The 19,500-nt window shown below is 40.5% G+C and overlaps 1 protein-coding gene across 2 annotated transcripts in view; it reads left to right on the top strand.

Annotated features, from left to right (window-relative positions):
* Positions 1 to 18,847, top strand: part of swt1 (SWT1 RNA endoribonuclease homolog) — a 45,092-nt gene extending 26,245 nt beyond the window's left edge. The window contains exons 14-17 of one of the 2 annotated variants that reach the window (XM_089001014.1): positions 2,199 to 2,345; positions 9,008 to 9,074; positions 9,197 to 9,264; positions 16,629 to 18,847. In XM_089001014.1, coding sequence (XP_088857140.1) covers positions 2,199 to 2,345; positions 9,008 to 9,074; positions 9,197 to 9,264; positions 16,629 to 16,746 — 400 coding nt within the window. In that variant the 3' untranslated portion in view covers positions 16,747 to 18,847. Of the gene's footprint in view, positions 1 to 2,198; positions 2,346 to 9,007; positions 9,075 to 9,196; positions 9,265 to 16,628 lie in introns of those variants that run through there. The other variant, XR_016115569.1, reaches the window with a different exon arrangement.
* The last annotated feature ends 653 nt before the right edge of the window (positions 18,848 to 19,500 follow it).

Below are 19,500 nucleotides of genomic sequence, written 5' to 3'. Positions count from 1 at the left end.
AAACTCTGGAACTCACTTCCACCCAACATCTGAAATATTGACTCTCTCCCACTTTCAAACTCCACCTCAACACCCATCTGTTTAAAATTGCGTTAACAGTTTAGTTTAATCAGCTCTTTTATGATTAATCATTGGCTTGGCCTTAACAAACATGTTAATAAAACCTCTGAAGATGGAGGACACTGATTCGCTGTGGCGACCCCTTGAAGCAGGGCTGTCAGTCATTTTTTGCCGCGGGCCACATTGTAGTTATGGTTTCCTCTCGAGGGCCGTTATGAATTTGGGGAACCCATTAGAATGTTTAAATCCCTTCAAATATTACATATAGAGCACACAGCAAATTAATGAATAACTCGTTTTCAAATCTGAAGTCAAGAATAATGACTTTTATTGTGGTTGACATCCAAAAATATGAAATTTTGGCTCAGATTTTAGCAATCATCATGGAATTTAACAGGTTTGATTTGCTTTCGCGGGGCGAAAAAAATGATGTGGCGGGCCGGATTTGGCCCGCGGGCCTTGACTTTGACACCTGTGCCTTGAAGGGAAAAGCCGAACAAAAAGAAGACATACATATTGGTTTATATAGCGCTTTAACAACACCTGAAGCTGGAACAAAGCGCTAGCTAACATAGAAAAAGGGGAAATGCTGCCCCCTCATGGAAAGGAAAAAAAATCGCTATAGTCTGGCTAGCACTTTATCAACTCTATCAGCTTTATCAGCTTTATTGGCAGTGAATGAATTAACTCATTCGCTGCCATTTCTGTATTTATTCGGGAATTGAAAATTGTGACGTGGAGCGCCATTCCCAAATTTATTCGGGTTTTGGTTTGTCTTGCTGCAGGTGCCGATAAAGCACTGGTCAGACCTGTGGTGATTTTTTTCCCCACCCACAAGGGGGCAGCATTTGCCTTTTGTCCATGTTCACACTTTGTTACAGCTTCAGCTGTTGTTAAAGTGCTATATAAATCAATATGTATGTATTGTAATTATTTTATACAGTCACCCCCATTTCAAGCTTGGATAACTCCAGACCCATATGATTTAGGATTTAACTAATTTTTTTCTGATTAAAAAAGATATTCTAATGTTTCTTTCGAGGAATTGAATGTTTATGTAGTCTAAAACTCAATATTCTGTGGGCCCCGCAATTTGAGTGAAAATGACAAAAACCATGGCACTGGAGTGGACACATTTTTGCACATCGTGTGACAGTGAATTAGTGAATAAGGTGAATGTGCATATGAACTGGTTGGGTTTGATTCCTCTAACAAGGTTAAGAACCACTGCACTGCAGGTTGAAGGCTTGTCAAAAAACTATTTTCTTGTTAAAAGTGATCTGTTCTGTTTGGACACCTAAAAAAAAAACCACCTACTTGAACAAACCAACTATCCTGCTAGATTGGAGGAAAAAACAATTGCATGTGATTACAATATGATTACCCAAAGCATATTTTTTGTTTATTTTTTAAGAAAACATGGTAAAATGTCATTTTCATCATGTGCAACCAATGTTCGAATTAAGTAAATCCAAAGGATTTTTTCATTTATAATTTGTATCGTTTATGTGGATTTTGTACATTGTATCCAGTAGGCAACCCTTTTTCTGACCACACTGGCTAAACGTGAGACAAAGCAAGAAAACCATGACACAAAGTGATTGCCACAAATGCCCAGACAGATTTTTTTAAACTGTCAAGGAATTTTATATGTCAGTCATGTCATCGATAAGAAACTTAGTCAACTGTACTGAAACTTAGTTAATGCCACAAAACCTGACAGTCCCTAATAGAATGGAACTAAATTTGGGTGCCTGGTAAAGATGAGAAGCGCTTTGTCCTGCATCTCGCGATCCTCTCGGGTTTTGTGAAATTCAACCACATTTTCTCATGTTTTGTCTTGGTCTTCACAATAAACCAGGGTGTACGATAACCGTTGCCTTGTGTCATTTTGACATCAATGGAAGACCGCAGGCCAAATTATAGTATGCCTTTGAGACTTTGGCACTCACTAACGTCTTCACCCCACAGCCCATCACCAATTCTCTGTGAAAATTTAAAAGACTTGAATGTCGTAAAATATTGCCAACGACACACTACAATTTAGGGAATGCCAGGACTGCTGCAAAACATCGACAGTACATCAAGAAGAAAAAATAAGCCTCTAAAATGTATTTATTAATTTGTCATTCTTCCAGTTTGGAAGTGTTCAAAGCTCTGGCCTTTGATCCTCACACCAGACATAGTGCCTTGCCAGAAGAAGGTCATGCTCCACCATGGGATGCCGTTGTCTGTCTCAGCCAAATGTCCTCCATGGTGTCACAGCTGCTCCAAGCCTTCATCAGGTATTTCTGCCTACTCGCCCCGCTGTCCCAGTCCACATGCTTGCTCTCTCATCAATATATTTTAATGTATTTAAAAAGTCTACACATGAGCGTGCTCTTGACAGATTTCCTCAATGCAAGATGCCGGGTTCCTGAAGGACGAAAAAAGCACAGAATTTTTAAATAATCTCCGGACAAGTTGTGTCCATAATTTGTAAAATGGCTTCAAATGACTTCTACTGGCGTATTTTACAAAGATTCCACCACATATAGCTATATTTTACGTTTTAAGACTCAGGCTGAATATTCCGGAAGTCTTGTTTTTGAGTTGGTGACGAGTCCTCACCCTACGTCACTGAAGGAACGCCCCTGACCGAAAAAGGACACATCACGTCAATGCATTTTGCTGTACTTGTTTGGTCTGAAAACTTCGTGTTGAACCAAAAAGAGGCAGAAGAGGGCGACAAAGCTCCTTGTAAGGAATTAATCAGCCTGTGGAGACGGGCTGATTAATTCCTTACACGGACGGAGCTGTGCCGCCATCTTCTGCATTTTCTGTGACACCACACGTCAGTCTTGAGCCTCTTTAATCCATTGCAAACATGTATGCTTTCCTCTTCAGAACTATTTGAATCATATTCATAACTGGATGTGTAACAAGAAAGGATATTCTCAGAATCTGAAGCCATTGTTTTGATTCTCGAGCAAGGCAAGACGTCTTGGCATGACGTCACGAACTGGGGGCGGGACTTGCCCAAAAATGCCCAATTCGCAGCTCATTTTTTTGCAGATTTTGGACACTTTCAGTCATTTTTATTGGTGTTTTGCATTTCACTAAACATATCAGCCTGCGTGTTTTGGGTATTTTAGGTGCTATAAAACGTTTTTCTGATGTCAGGAAACAAAAAAGTGATGTTGGCTGTCCTTTAAAAAAACATGAATGTTTGTTTACTTCTTCTTAGGCTGGTATTAGTTGAAAATATAAACAAAGTATCATAGTGCCACCACCATAATTCACTGGAGGTATTGTGCTCTTTTTGTCTGAAGTAGTATTATGTTTCTGCCAAACATGCCTTTTTGAATTATGGCCCAAAAGTTCAACATTTTGCAACGTGTGTTTGGGAGATTCTATGGATGTTTTTTTTTTTGTTTTTTTTTTGGATGGGGTTTAGATTTTTTTTCTTTGTAAGATTACGGTTTAATTAATCGAACCACCCTATTCCAGGGCTCAAGATGATGTATACAGTGATACCTTGGCTTCCGAACTTAATTGGTTCCCAGACAAAGTGTGTAAGGCGAAAAGTGTGTATCCCAAAAATCAATTTCCCATAGGAAACTATTAAAATGAGAATAATCCGTTTCCAGGTCCCCATAAAACATAATTTTCTACTTATTATTTCTACCTTATTTTATGTATAATAAATGTGCTATGGTATTATAATTAAAGACATAAACTGTACTATATAATAGTCATTTTATTTACCTTTGTGATGGTTGTTGATGGCTTGATGGAACGGAGTGACCGGTTTCATCAGCATTAAACACTTGATGAGGAATATGTAGCCTTCTTCTTTCACCATCACGATAACGGCATCGAGATGAGACGCGCAATAACACTTGCGGTGAATCTATTTTTTTTTTCCCCAAGATGGCGGCGCGTGAACACGCAGCGGCTCCCCTCTCCCGGCAAATTGGCGTTTTCATGTTTATGTTTGTTAAGTAATTATAAGTACCTTGCATGCTGGGTTCGAGAGGACAGTAATTTCATCTGTGCTGTATGTCATGCATATTAGCATATTTGACAATAAAGCTGACTTTGACTTTGACTTTGATCTTGAGGAATGATCCCTTGTAGGTGCTTTTGCTGCGGTAATTTTATCTTGTTCCTCATCAATTGTGTTCTGTTTCGCTTGGTTGATAGCTTTTTGCATCACGTGTACAGATGGCTTGTGCGGGTTATTTGTGGAGCCTGATTGATGGGATATTTTATCCTTGCATTCTACACTCTGCTTTTGAACTATCAAAGTTGAAACAAGTCCAAATGTCACTGTTTTCTATCCATTTTATCACACTCTCTCTGTCGTCTGTTTAATGTTTAACGCTCCCTTACTGCTGCGTTCTTGACCGATCTTCTTCTTCTTATTCTTCTTCTTATTCTTATTATTATTCGTCTTATTCGTATTAGTATTATTCGTATTAATAATATTATTAATATTAATATTAGTGTACAATGTGGGGATCACATCAGTATAATGTTGGCAAATGTATTGATGTATCTTCTTTTTATTGTTTTAAAACCTGCAAATTGAACAAGAGTCTGTGGACATTTTATAACCTCCGTAAATAATTGCTGACTTCTGAAACCTAAGTCTTAGGAAAGGTAAAAACTGTTTGCATACATAGATACATACATACATACAAATGTTTTGTGCTTCACGTCTGTGCCTGCACAACTCGTTCTTCGTTTCGTCTGTTGTACACTCGGACAGATTGTAGACGATGTGTTTTTGATATTGTATCATCAGTTAGTTGGACCTTCCTGTCCATCTTATCACCTTTCCCATGATGCTGCAATACACCTCACAAGGCTTTTTAGCAACTTTCTCAGTTCACTATCACTAAAATAAGCCCTTGAAAGCACAAGCTATGCGCCTTTTATTTTATGTTGTTTATAGCCAATGCTTTTAAATGGTCCTACACCACTTCAGCATGAAAAAGTTATCCACACATGACAAAAACCCTTGATGTGCCTCTTTCCACCGTAAACCACTGATAAAACCACCTGCATGCATAAAATATCAGATTTCCCCGACCGTGAAATATTTAATGCAATCTGAACAATTATGAAAAGAGCACATGTTTGCCAGTGATGGCTGCCATTTAGTGATTTCCTGATTGAGCTCTGATGATATGGCCAAAACAATCGCAGACTTTCTAGCTTTTTACGTGCTATGTTCCCACCTCAACACATTTGAAGTAAAATCATTCAAACTTTGCACAACTTTCATTTAGAAATTAAGAAACTTATTATCATTTAGGAACGTGGGTACATTGAAGTAATAAAAACATTTTTTTATAATAATAATTGGATTGTATTTGCCGTAATTAGTCCCGCAGTGGAGACATTTACATTTCACAGCAGCAAAGTGATGAAAGGAATGAAAGTAGAAAAACAACATAATAACACTACTTTATAGTCACAGGATACGTTGTCCTGTGGGTGAGCAGTGGCAGCCACACGCGCCAGCGTTCACTCAACCCGCAATTAACTCAACTAGATAGAAAGCTAGCTAATAGATACAGTAATAATAATAATAATAATACATTTCGTTTATAAGGACCTTTCAAAACTCTCAAGGTCACTTTACAGTCACATGATACAGTCGCTAATAGATAGCTACCTAGCCAGCTAGATAGCTAAACGATAGCTAGCTGAATAACTAGCGAGCCAGCTAGACAGCAAATAGGTAGCTAGCTTGGTAGCTAGCTTGATAATAATAATAATAATACATTTAATTTCTAAGTGCCTTTCAAAACTCAAGGACACTTTACAGTCATGGGATTTTTTTGTGCGTGTGAGCAGTGGCAGCCATTTGTGCCAGCATTCACTCTTCCCAGATGTCACACACTGCCTTGCTCAAGAATCAAAACAATGGCTTCACAAAGTTCAGATTCGGAGAAGGTGCTTTCTTGTTACTCATCCAGTTATGAATCTGATTCAAATAGTTCTGAAGAGGAAAGCATTAATGTTTGCAATCGATGAAATAAGTCCTTCCGTATCAATTCGAGCCGTCTGGACTCCAATGTAGCACCCATAAAATGCACAAGATGGCGTACAAGCTCTGTTGGAAATGACTGATTTGTCCGCTGGGAATCTGTGTAAACTTACACATTCTTCATGCGTGTGATCACAATTGGCTGCGACACACAACGATTCAGCGGTATTTATGTAGTTTTCCTTCTAATTTCGCCATCAACACAGATCAGCACGATGTTTTCAGACCAAACAAAGTACCCAAAATGCATTGTGTCGCTCTCTCGGTCACGGGCGTTCCCTCTGTGAGGTCATTTAGGGCATCGTCATCAACTAGAAAACAAGATTTCCTGAATATTCAGAGAGAGTCTTAATTAAAACGTAAAATATAGCTGTATGCGGTGGAATCTTTGTAAAATGCACTCAGTAGAAGTCATTTGGGGTGATTTTACAAATTAAGGACACAACTGGTCCGGAGGCGTCGATTGTCCTTTAAACCGTGAGCCAAATTTGTTAAATGCTTTTGTAACGCAAAATAAACGATGATAAATGTATGCGATCAATGAATTGGGGTCTGTGGTTAATTGATCTAATTAGTCTTTTTTTAGTCTCATTTAAAAATTATTGAGAAAACCCCTGTTCATATTTCTTCGTAACTATGCATGAACTTACATTGCTTGATAGCGGGCTAGTTTGCCAAGCATTTCATTTCTCAACTATGCCATGATTGGCAGGAGGCTGACGTGCTGCTGTGTGCATGATATTGATCTTCCCAGAGAGTGTTCATGTTGCACCAAAGAGTCGCTCAGAAAAGCGTGCTATAACTTTGTTATAAAAGGAAATTAGGAGCTATAAAAACAGTGTATAAGGGGCTTAAGTGGGGGGGTCAAAAGGGAAAGATTAGGAGAGTATGTGGAGAGACCACATGGTTTTAAATAACTTTATTTGTGCTCGGAAAAAATAACAATGCCGTTTTAACTTGACCGCTTCATTATTTTTCTTAAATGTGTTTTTTTTTTTAATTTCATGCTCCCAAAAACCTGATTTCCCAAATTTACTCATGGTGCGCCACATCATGATTTTCAATTCCCAAATAAATTCGAGAATGGCAGTGAATGAGTTAATGTAGTTTTACGTCTGTATAAACTCTCAGTCGTACAGGAGTGGTCCATCAATGAAAAGGTTGCTGCAGCCGTCATCTGTATTTCTTTGAAGGTGTCGGACGTTTCGCTTCTTATCCAAGAGGCTTCGTCAGCGAACTAAAATCTTTTGCTAGTAGTTTCAGCCTTATCTATCTATCTATCTATCTATCTATCTATCTATCTATCTATCTATCTATCTATCTATCTATCTATCTATCTATCTATCTATATATATATATATATATATATATATATATATATATATATATATATATATATATATATATATATATATATATATATCCCTACTGTCCAGACGTGGCGGTGTCAGACTCTTCTATGATTCATCCCTGCTCTCAGGTAGGGGAGCAGAGGACTACTCCCTGCGGCTACACTGATTACTTCTATTGTCCTGGCTGATTACTTCTATTGTCCTGCCTGAGTATGGGGTCTACGACTGGCCTGATTGTCCCATTTGCTAACTAAGCCCATGTTGGCTAAGAAGTCTGTTGGATTATTTTGATCGTTCGCCCTTGGTTCATTGCTTCGACGGGTGTTGATCAGTGACGTGCAGTCAGTGGAGGCAGTCCCTCACCTGTCATCATGGAAAGCTGTCATGGAAATATCAAATGAAAAAATAAATTAAACAGTTAGATGTATTTAGTGATTTGTACTTTAAAGTTCTTGTCCATTTAACTTCACCGTTTTAGGATTTTTTTCAAAATCGCTGAATTTTCACATTTACCGTTCAAATACAAAGTAGAGACGAGCGGTGACGTCATTGATGACGTCAGTGCCTCACCAGCCATGAACCTCACCGCACGTCACTGGTGTTGATGGAAGAGGATGGTTAAATCATCAGGGAGCCAGGTGTAGAACAGAAAGTTGGTTTAATCTTCGAGAGAGCGGAGGCATCGCGGTGTCGGCTTAAGGAGGCATGGCGAAAGAGAGAGACGAACTAGAAGGGAGAGCATTTTATACGGCGCGCAGTGTGTGACGTGAAAGGATGTGACGTAATGTAAATGCGACATCATGTAAAGGGAGGCAGGATCTGACGTATCAGGAAGTCCAAAATGTAAACAAAGATTAGCGAGCGATGTTTAGAGATGTTTGTATGGCGAATTACCCCAACAAAGTCTGTTGTACGAACGATCCAAATTGAACCTCACCCCACCATGGCGATTTAGTGAAGGATTTTCCTGTTTTATGAAAATAGATTCTTTTACTCCCCTTTCAAACCATCTATTTTCTTTCGTTAAGATTTTAACCTCATTGTCGTCAAATGCGTGGTTGCTAGCTTTTAGGTGCATATGTACTGCCGATTGAGGCCCACTACTATTATCCCTGCGATATTGAAAGTCTTTTTTGAGAATGTGTTTCGTCTCCCTAATGTATTGCTCTTTACAATTTTCATTTTTACAATGTATTGAAAAAACTACATTACTTTGTTTTTCATTTGGCAGCCTATCTTTTGGATGCACTAATTTTTGCCTTAAAGTGTTTATCGGTCTGAAATAAGTAGGAATTTTGTGTTGCTAAAGGACTCTTTGTAGTTGAAAAACTACAAAGTAGTTGAAAAACGTCTGGACAGTCGGGATATACATAGGGCCGAAACTACCAGCAAAATATTTTTTTTTTAAGATTTCGATTAATCTTGTTTTGCTTTCATTTGAGTACTGTAACTTAATTTTACGAGATTTATACAACCTATATTTTGAGAAAAAGGGGAAAATACGAGTGGAATATTTTCCTTTAATTGTATGTATTTATTTGTTTATTTTTTTTAGTGTTCTGTCCTCATCTGTCGGTTTGCAAGAAGTGCAGATGCTTCTCACCACTATCAAATCCAATGAGGTCAGTGCCTATTTGAGGATTTTTATTTATTTATTAATTATTGAAGCATTAGTTGTGTAGGCTAGATTCTAACCTATCCTGAGTTTTAAATTTAGTTTGAATACTTGTGCACTTTGTTTCAGATGTTTGACTTTAATTCCAGACTGACGGACACGGACCTTCTCAGTTGTGTCTTGCACGAAGACTATCGGTAGGACACAAGCGGGGTTGGAGGTGTATCTTTAAAATGTATTCGGATATACAGTAAAGTCTCGTTATATCGATATTCAAGGGAGTCCGAAAAGATATCGATATAACCGGGACTATCGATATATCCGACCCTGTTTGCATGTAATTTTCTCCGTTCGTGCATAGAAATAGTATCGATATAACCGGGACTATCGATATATCCAATATCGATATAACGAGACTTTACTGTAGTTAATAGTTACCTGTGAATAGGTATTTCATGATCAGTGACGTGCAGTGAGGTTCATGGCTTGTTTCAGATTTACAAACATATGAACTCCACAAAGTAGCTTATTTGCCATTTGATTGGCAACAGTTAACATGTTTTGTTAAAAATGTCATGTCAGCAATGTTTATATACTATATACAAACTGTAGCATAGACAAGAAAATAATTAAGAAAACGTTATTGTGTTACCTTTACTGATAAATGAAGTCCAAGTCTTTGTCTCAATGGAGATCACTGCCAGTGAAGAAAGTCGTCCTTGATCAGTCCTGTTCCGACTGTATGTTTTCAGTCTTTTGTGCTGAGAATGACCGCTCCACTGATGCTGTAGAAGCTGGAACAGTGAGCACGAGCTGGAGCAACTTTGTCACTTCAGGAATAGTTTCAATGAGATCCTTCTTGGCCAAAAAGCTGAGAAGCTGTCCAGGAGATTTACATTGATCTCACACCGTTTGTGAGCTATATAGTCCGGTGTTGGTCTTCCTTTAATTATTATCTCCTGCTTTGATTGAAAGTCTAGTTTAGAAAATTCTTTCAATTTAGATATGTAATCCACCATTCTGAAAATAAGGCCAAGCAACACGAAAAATCCAAAAATGGTGAAGTTAAATGAAAAAGCACGTTAAAGTACAATCCACTAAATAAATATATCTGTTTAATTTATTTTGTCATTTCATATTCCCATGATAACAGGTGAGCCACAGCCTCACCTGCCTCCCCTGACTGCACGTCACTGTTCATCATGTAATATGAATACAATGGTAAAATTATGCAACTGGAAGACTCTTAGTTACTTTTGCTTTCTTCAGAATCAGAATCATCTTTATTGCCAAGTACAGTGGTACCTTGGCTTACTAACTTAATTGGTTCCCAGACAGAGTGTGTAAGGCTAAGTGTGTATCCCAAAAATTAAGTTCCAATAGGAAACCATTAAAATGAGAATAATCCGTTCCCAGGTCCCCATAAAACACAATTTTCTACTTCGTAATTTTCTCAGCCTTAAAACTACACAAAATATACCTTATTTCATGTATAATAAATGTGCTACGGTATTATAAACAAAGAAATAAACTGTACTGTACAATAAAGTTGTTTTATTTACCTTTGTGATGCTCGATGGCTTGATGGAATGGAGTGGCCGGATTCCTCAGCATTAAACACTTGATGAGGAACGTAGCCTTCTTCTTTCACCATCTTGAGGAATGATCCCTTGGAGGTGCTTTCTCTGCAATAATTTTACCTTTTTCCTCATCAATTGTGTTCTGTTTAGCTGGGTTGATAGCTTTTTGCATCAGATGTGCTTGTGCGGGTTGTTTGTGGAGCCTGATTGATGGGATATTTTAACCTTGCAGTCTACACTCTGCGTTTGAACTATCAAAATTGAAACTCTCTCACAGTCGTCTGCCTGTCTCTTTAATGGTTAAACCACCTCCCCTCACTTCTTGACCAATCATGTGGCTTTAACCGAAGACTGGCGGCGGGGAATAGTGGACCAAAACTAGCCGGCTGCCATTTTGTTGTTAGAAGAATGGCAGCTCTGTTAAAAAGTTCCAGAAAAAAAGTTTGTATGCCAAGGTAAAATCTTCATAAATTTAACGTTCGTAAACCGTAAGGTTCGTAAACCGAGGTATCACTGTATGTAGAACACACAAGAAATTTGTCTCCGGTAGAACACGCTGCACTAGTGTCATCATTAAAAAAAAAAAGCAAAGCACTGCTATACAGTTATATTTGGGTTACTGTTTATATAGTGTTAATGGCTTGGGGGAAGGGAAGAAGCTGTATAGATATCTGCTAAATTTGGTGCGCATGCATCGGTAGCGCCGGCCTGAGGGGAGTAGCTGGAAAAGGTGGCGGGCCGAGTGCGGAGGGTCCAGTAGGATTTTCCGTGCCCTTGTTTCGATTCTTGCAGTGTGATCCTGGAGAGTGGGTAGGGCGGTGCCAATGATTTTTTTTTCCACCGTCCTAACTCTCCGTTGAAGTCAGATTTTGTCAATTTTTGTGGCGGCCCCGAACCAAAGCGTAATGGAAGAAGACAGGATCGATTCAATGACAGACATGTTTTTTTCCAAGATGGCGCCTGAGTAGGCAGCCTTCAGCAAGTGCTCTCATGAGCCTTGTTTTTTTTTTGTTGTTGTTGTTTTTGTCTTGTTATTGTGTTTTCTTTTGTCACTTTATGTTGTTGTGCGTCGTGTGGAACGGATATGGATTGTTTTTCAGCATTTTTGGCCACGACAATCAAGGAGAGGACTGTGCTGAGCGGTTGTGCCTTTTCGGCAGCATGGATATGCCAGTATTGTTTTTGAATAGGAGGAATGTCAGAGCCATTTGACTGTCATCGCTGGACAGCTCTGGGGCCATTGTCTTTTTTTGCGCCTGTAATGGGCAGCATCTTCACAGCCCTGCTTTGTTCAGCGGAAAGGTCGGTGCTGTTGGTCAGTCTGCGGTTGGATGGATGCATGGCTTGAGGAGCCTGCGATAAGAAGAAAGGAGCGTCAGCGCAGGCGCCGATGCGTGTGTGGAACTGTCGCGGCTTGGAATTGAAGCGGATTCATGTGGGACAGGAGATGTGAGACAATGTCTTTTTGTCAATGGATGCTACAGCTTCGTGTTTGCTTTCAACATTTAGCTTGTAGTAGACATGCAAATTCCACAAGCCAGTGTCTTATTGTGCCGGTCCCAAGCCCGGATAAATACAGAGGGTTGTAAAATCCGACGTAAAAATTTTTGCCAAAACAAATATGCGAATCAAACCTATGGAATGTTTGGACTGGAGACAGTGCCACTGAAGAAAAGACAGGAAGCAGAGCTGGAGGTAGCAGAGCTGAAGATGTTGAGGTTTTCTTTGGGAGTGACCAGGTTGGATAGGATCAGGAATGAGTACATTCGAGGGACAACTCATATTAGAGGCTTTGGAGAGAAAGTCAGAGAGGCCAGACTGAGATGGTTTGGACATGTCCAGAGGAGAGAGAGTGACTATATCGGGAGAAGGATGCTGAGCCTTGAACTGCCAGGCAGGAGACCGAGAGGACGACCGAAGAGGAGGTTTATGGATGTGGTCAAAGAGGACATGAAGGTAGCTGGTGTGCGAGAAGAGGATGCACAAAACATAGATGGAGGACATTGATTCGCTGTGGCGACCCCTGAGGGGAAAAGCAAAAGACCCCTCAGGGGAAAAGGAAAAGAAGAAGACATGCAAATTCCACCATGACGTCCCTGATCTACTGCTGAAATGGATGCTTTGATCCTCTCCTCTTTCATCTAGAACTGCTTCATGTCATCACAAAGAGGGTACAGCAAGTCCTGAAGAATGAATGACTCTGTCTTTGTGTTGTCATATTTGTTATTTTTGTTTTTCCCAAGATGGCGGCGCGTGAACACGCAGTGCCTCCCCTCTCCCGGCAAGTTGGCATTTTCATGTTTATTATGTTTCTTAAAGTCATTATAAGTGCCTTGCATGCTGGGTCCGAGAGGACAGTAACTTCGTCTGTGCTTTATGTCATGCATATTAGCATATTTGACAATAAAGCTGACTTTGACTTTAACCTGGCCTATGAAATGTCGTAGCACCTCCTGTGACAGGCCATGCTTCTTTAACAGCATCAGGAAGTACATCCTCTGTTGGGCCTTCCTCAGGATGGAGTTGGTGTTGACCATTCCATTCCATTTCAAATATTAATGAATTCATTCATTAATTTTTTGGGACCACTTTATCCTCACGACGGTTGCACGGTGTACTGGAGCATATCCCAGCCATCTTCAGGGACTAGGTGGGGGACACCCTGAATTGGTTGCCAATCACAGGCCACACAGAGACAAACAACCATCAGCTCTCACACTCACACCACACCTAGGATCTTATTTAGTTAATGATATCCTGGCAATTTTAATATTCTGATATTTCATTACAACCCCAGAATCGCCTGGTTACCTGGGCTAAATTAGATTAGTATTGCAGATTTGTGAAAAGCCACAATCTTAGTGTTTTCCTTGACAAATATTTCAGCTTCTGTCCTTGATTCAAAAATTCCACCTTAAACAATGAAATTAGATATTGTTCCTTCCTCTGTTTTATTGTCAACACAATTGTCAAAAGTATTTCATTTTTTAGATTTTATTCCTTCCTCTGTTTTATTGTCAACACAATTGTCAAAAGTATTTCATTTTTTATCAATCAAATGTCTCTATTCACACACTAGAACAATACAGTAAATCAAAATCTAAAGCAGTAGACACAAGTTTGACTTCGCTGGAAAACAATTGACCCCAGAACATGTGATTGTAGCCGATAATATCGACCAGCCAAGATACATCATCGTTACCATCATGCCAATATAAGCGCCCTAATATAAGGAATCTCATCAATAGTGGTGTTTCTTTCAGTCATGATGTTAACAAAAACTGACAGGTTTTGTTTCTGATAAGCATTTGGCTTGGGCTTTCCCTTTTCTGGTGCTCAAGTGACCACTTTGCACCATGTCCAGTCCTCAAGGGCTGCTTTTAAAAGCTAATTAGCTCATTCGCATACATTTTGCTGCATCGCTATGTTTGCCACTGCTCTGAGTTAGCAAGTTTCAAGTACGTATTTGAGGGAAAATGATCGATGAAACAAATTTCTAAATGATTACCACAGTCTATTAAGTTCATAGAGTTGCTTGTTCTGTAGCACAAGCCAGTATCTTCTTGTGCCGGTCCCAAGGCCGGATAAATAGAGAGGGTTATGTCGGGAAGGGCATCCGACGTAAAAGCTTGGTCAAAACAAACATGCGAATCAAACTTGAAGATGGAGGACACTGATTCGCTGCGGCGACCCATTGAAGGGAAAAGCCTAAAGGAAAAGAAGAAGAAGAAGACGTATGGTTATTGTCTTTGAAGGTGGACACAGGACCAATTAGATCGACTACAGTCAGGCTTTCTGCAGCGACTTTCAAGACAAAAATGACCATTCTCGAGAAAAGCGCAAATCAGTTGAGAAAATTTCAGGTGGGCTGTGGGCTGTGTTCCATTCACCCGCCTTCCGCGGAGTCTCGTTTGCCGTGTGTGTGGGTTGGGGGACTCCACGTTAGAATCAAACAGCTGGCACAAGCACGACTATCATATACTGTATTGAGCTCCTCGTAGTGTAAATATTTGCGTTTTGCGACATAAACATTAAAGGACAACCGACATCATTTTTTTGTTTCCTAACTGCCATCAGAATAACTTTTTATAGCATCGAAAATACCCAAAACACGCAGGCTGATATTTTTTGTCAAACGCCAAACACCAATAAAAACGAATTAAAGTAGCCCAAAACTGCCACTAATGATCTCAAAACTGGAGATTCAGCAAGTCCCGCCCCCAGTTCATGGCGTCTCGTCAAGATACTCCTTCACAAACTACCTTCCTCCAGAATCAAAACAATGGCTTCAGAGAGTTCAGATTCGGAAAAAGATCCTTTCTTGTTACTCATCCAGTTATTTAGAATTTAGTCACAGGGTCAAGAAAAGCATTCGTGTTCTTTTCAAAGAAAAGACTGACTGTCGGAATAATACTGTAACGTCAGGTGCTTGCGTTGTGCATGTCACGCTGAGGTGCATTACAAATATGTACCAGGTTTGACTGTCATCAAAGTGTCCTTTCGGCTACACAAAAGAGCTCGGTCCCCGTTCTGAAGAAGGTAATCGTCTTTGGCTTGGAAGAACTCCATTTTACTTATATACGTTCAACAAATGATTTTCGAGCTGGATGATCAGCCTCGATAGGAGTTATCCCTCACTAACTCCGGTTAGCTCATCCTTGTCCTTAGGCTCTGGTCCGTTGGAAATGGCTGGTTTGTCCGCTGGGAATTTCTATTTGTATACCTTCTTTATGCGTGTTGGCTGCCACACAACAATTCACCATCGGATTATTTATGTTGTTTTCCTTCTAATTTTGTGATCAACACAGTGTTTTTAGACGAAAAAAGTACCTAAAATGCATTGTGTATGTATTGCTTTCTCGGTCAGGGGTGTTCCATCAATGACGTCATCAACTCGAAAACAGGACTTCATGAATATTCAGTGCGAGTTTTAAAACGTAAAATATAGCTATATGCGGTGGAATCTTTGTAAAATGCGGTCAGGAGAAGTCATTTGAAGTAATTTTACAAATTAGGGGTGAAACTTGTCCGCAGGTGTCGGTTGTCCTTCACTGTGGTGCATTTATAGTAAAATACAGCTATTCTCCAAAAAAAGCTGCCATGTTTTTTTTGTCCTCTATTCCCTGCCCCCAGTCTTCAGTTAAAGCCACGTGATTGGTCAAGAACGCAGCAGTGAGGGGGGGGGGGGTTAAACATCAAAGAGACAGGCAGACGACAGAGAGAGAGAGAGTGACAAAATGGATAGAAAACAGTGAAATTTGGACTCGTTTCAACTTGGCTAGTTCAAAGGCAGAGTGTAGACTGCAAGGTTAAAATTCCCATCAATCAGGCTCCACAAATAACCCGCACAAGCCATCAGTTCAATTTGAAATGAAAAGACAAGCAAGGGAACCAGCTATTAATGATGTTTCTCGTTTGTCTGCTTGCGTCTGTTGCTGTTGCAATATCACAACTTCCAAGATGTACAACCCAGTGCTCCTTGAGACATTTTATGCAAAAAGCTATCTATTCCATTAAGCCATCAAGGACCATCACAAAGGTACATAAAACGACTTTATTACATAGTCCAGTTTATTTCTTTAATTATAATACCATAGCACATTTATTATACATAAAATAAGGTATATTTTGTGTAGTTTTAAGTCTTACAATATTAGAAAGAACATGTTTTATGGGGACCTGGGAAGGGATTATTCTCATAATAATGGTTTCCTATGGGAAATTAATTTTTGGGATACACACTTTTCGCCTTACATACTCTGTCTGGGAACCGATTAAGTTCATAAGCCAAGGTATCACTGTATAGGTTGGATATGATTTGCAATCATTTTTTATTGGTTTTATGTTACACCAACTACCCCTACTTCATTGGAAATATAACCAGTTTAAGCATGCTGAAAAAATGCAAACCCCAACAAAAAAACAGAATAATCGCTCTGCAGCTTGTGTTCTTGTGCAGATAGCTGTCTTTTTATTTTCAGAGAGAAGTTGAGAGTTGGCGTGAACCAGCTGCGAGAACTCAAGGACACCCTGGACCACTGTGTTCAGACCATGGGTCAGCACCGCAATAGAAACATACAGCCTTCACAGGACCAGTGATTCCAGGTCTGGACTGAGTCCAGGTCCAGATTTGATTGACGGCACTGGTCCTCATTTCACACAACGCCAAATTGTGTGCGTACTTGGTGTGGATACACTGAACTCAAATAGAATCCTCCTTGGTAGCTGGACGATATCATTGAATTGGCCGGCACATGTTGGAGTACAAGACACTTTAGTTTGTAGCGATCAATTTGCCACTGGATCTCTTGATCTTGCTCCACATCCACATGGCTGAAGGGCTGTGTATTTGTTCATAAATTGTTTTACATTAAAAGCAATTATATTAATTGGTTTCTCAGGGATGAGAATTTTCCGCTGATCTGTGGATTTCCGACTTTTCAGACCAAAATGACCACTCGCAAAAAGCGCAAATCCGCTGAGAAATCTTCGGGGGGCGGGTGGTTGGTATGGGCAGTGTTCCAATCGCCCGTCTTCCGCATAGTCTCGGTTGGCCTGTGTGTGCGAAGGGGGACTGCACGTTAGAATCTAAGTCAGATGTCGGGAACGTATGGGTCGCGAACCATATATGGCTCTTTTGATGATTGCATCTGGCTCGCCCATAAAACTTAATACATATTCTCGCTTTTTCACTGTTCATTTCCTGTTTGGGCGGCAGTTGGCTGAAAGCGCAATTTTGATTAGATGATACTGACCTATGGCCGTTGTATCGAAACAGGTAAACACCCCCTTTTAAATAAGCCTGACAAGTATCGTACACCTCAGGTTGAATGTAAGGAAGGATTCGCCTTTGTGGAGAGAAAAAGTTCTGCCACGATTCTAATTTGCAATGAAACAATACCATGAATGATGAAGCAGTTGAATATCAGTGGCACTTTGACAAACCCCATGCTAACATTAGCGTCAATATACTGTGAGAGACAGCAGAAAGCAAGTGGGCTAGCTAGTGGTAGCTTTGCCTTTTTCCCCCTCAGACTTTTTTCTCATTTGTAATTCTCATCCCTGGGTTTCTCACTTGGGCGGCCAGGAAGTCGAGTGGTCAGCACGCCAGCTTCAGAGTGCAGAGGTTGTGAGTGGATTTTGCATGTTCTCCCCAGGCTCGCATGGGTTTTCTCAGAGTCCTCCTGTTTCCTCCCACATTCCAAAAAGCTGATTGAACACTCTAAATTGTCCCTTGTGCGAGTGTGAGAGTGAATGGTTGTTTGTCTCATTGTGCCCTGCGATTGGCTGGCAACCAATTCAGGGTGTCCCCCGCCTCGTGCCCAAAGACAGCTGGGATAGGCTCCAGCACCCCCCATGACCCTAATGAGGAATAAGAGGTATGGATGATGGATGAATGGGTTTCTCACGTGTTGTTTATAAGTAGTTTGCAGTGGTTTTTAGCTGCAAAAGGCCATGATTTCACCAAGCAGTGATGGTGTGTGTATGCGTGTGTGCGTGCACACGCCCGTCAAAATTAATTGCCAGCCAGTTTAATGGCCTACTTTGGCAAATGTAATAATAATACATTTCATTTATAAGCGCCTTTCAAAACTCTCAAGGTCACTTTACAGTCAGAGGACAAGTTTTTCTGTGGGTGAGCAGCGCCAGCCACACGCGCCAGCCACAGCCAGCCGGGGTGCGCCCATCATCCGGCGCGACCCAGTGTCGAGCAGCGTTCCGCGCGACAGGGGGGACCTCCCCGCCGCTAACCTTGGCCAGCCGTAAGGCCCCGGCGCCACGGTATCGGCGCGTCTAGGCGGGATTCTGACTTTGAGGCGTTCAGTCATAATCCCGCAGATGGTAGCTGATAGTGTTTTATGCACATTAGTAAACATATTATGTTATTTCATGTTTAGCTTAGTACACATTATGATTATTGCACGTTTAATTTCAGTCTAATAGCATTATCAATCTTATTAGTTCAATAGTCGTTGCAAAGAAGCAACGGCTCCAACTTCAATCTAAGACCCTCCCAACACTGAGTTGTCCGTAGCTGATTGGACAGCAGATCGCTGCTGTGGACATTCAAAAACTTGTCAGAGCGGGAGCTCGCTCTCTTTGTTTTCCTATCTTTGTCCGTGTGCTCGTCTTCGCTCCTACCTAGACGAGAAGTGCTTTTTCTGTCTCACTAGAATAAAGTAGTTTTTTGTTCACCATCTATCGTCGTTTGATATTTTTATCACTGAACTTCTTTGAACACCGAACCAGGAAAGAAACAAGAATTTAAACCGAACAGTAGCCTCTCACCATTGGCTCCTCAGCCAAACACACGCACCAAATGTCTATTAGCTAGCCAGCTAGATAGCTAGCCAGGTAGCGCGACAGCTAATAGCTAGCTAGCCAGATAGCAAATGGATAGCTCGGTAGCTAGCTAGATAACTTTAAGTGCGAGTTCATGACCAAAACGTGAGTACAACTAGCTGTACTTTTGTATCTTTAGGAAGTTGCGACTCATGTTCGTGTGCTCGTTAGCCACACTAGCATCAGGTGACCAACGTTCGCGATGTTTGGTCAAAGTGTAGGTGTGTAATTTAATGTCGTGTTGTGACTTCCCGTTCCTAAAACTGTGTCTTTTGTTGTCGCGTATGCCAACATTCAGTTAAAAGTGTAATTATTCTGTGTGGCCGCTACATGGTGACATTACCCTGTCATTGAATTCTTGTTCCCTCGTTTGTAGACTCAACTTCATTCATTCAGATTCATTCGCCTTCATTGTTGGATCTACTTCATTCCTGCCAGTTTTCTGTGTTTCGTCCCTGTCAAGGTCATTTCATTGTGCTCGACATCAATTCCTTTGTGCTGTCACCCTCC

This window comes from Hippocampus bargibanti, linkage group LG07, assembly GCF_051943395.1.
Source record: "Hippocampus bargibanti isolate YZ-2025 linkage group LG07, ASM5194339v1, whole genome shotgun sequence".
Taxonomy (NCBI): Eukaryota; Metazoa; Chordata; class Actinopteri; order Syngnathiformes; family Syngnathidae; genus Hippocampus; species Hippocampus bargibanti.
This window is presented reverse-complemented; position numbering and strand designations above follow the sequence as displayed.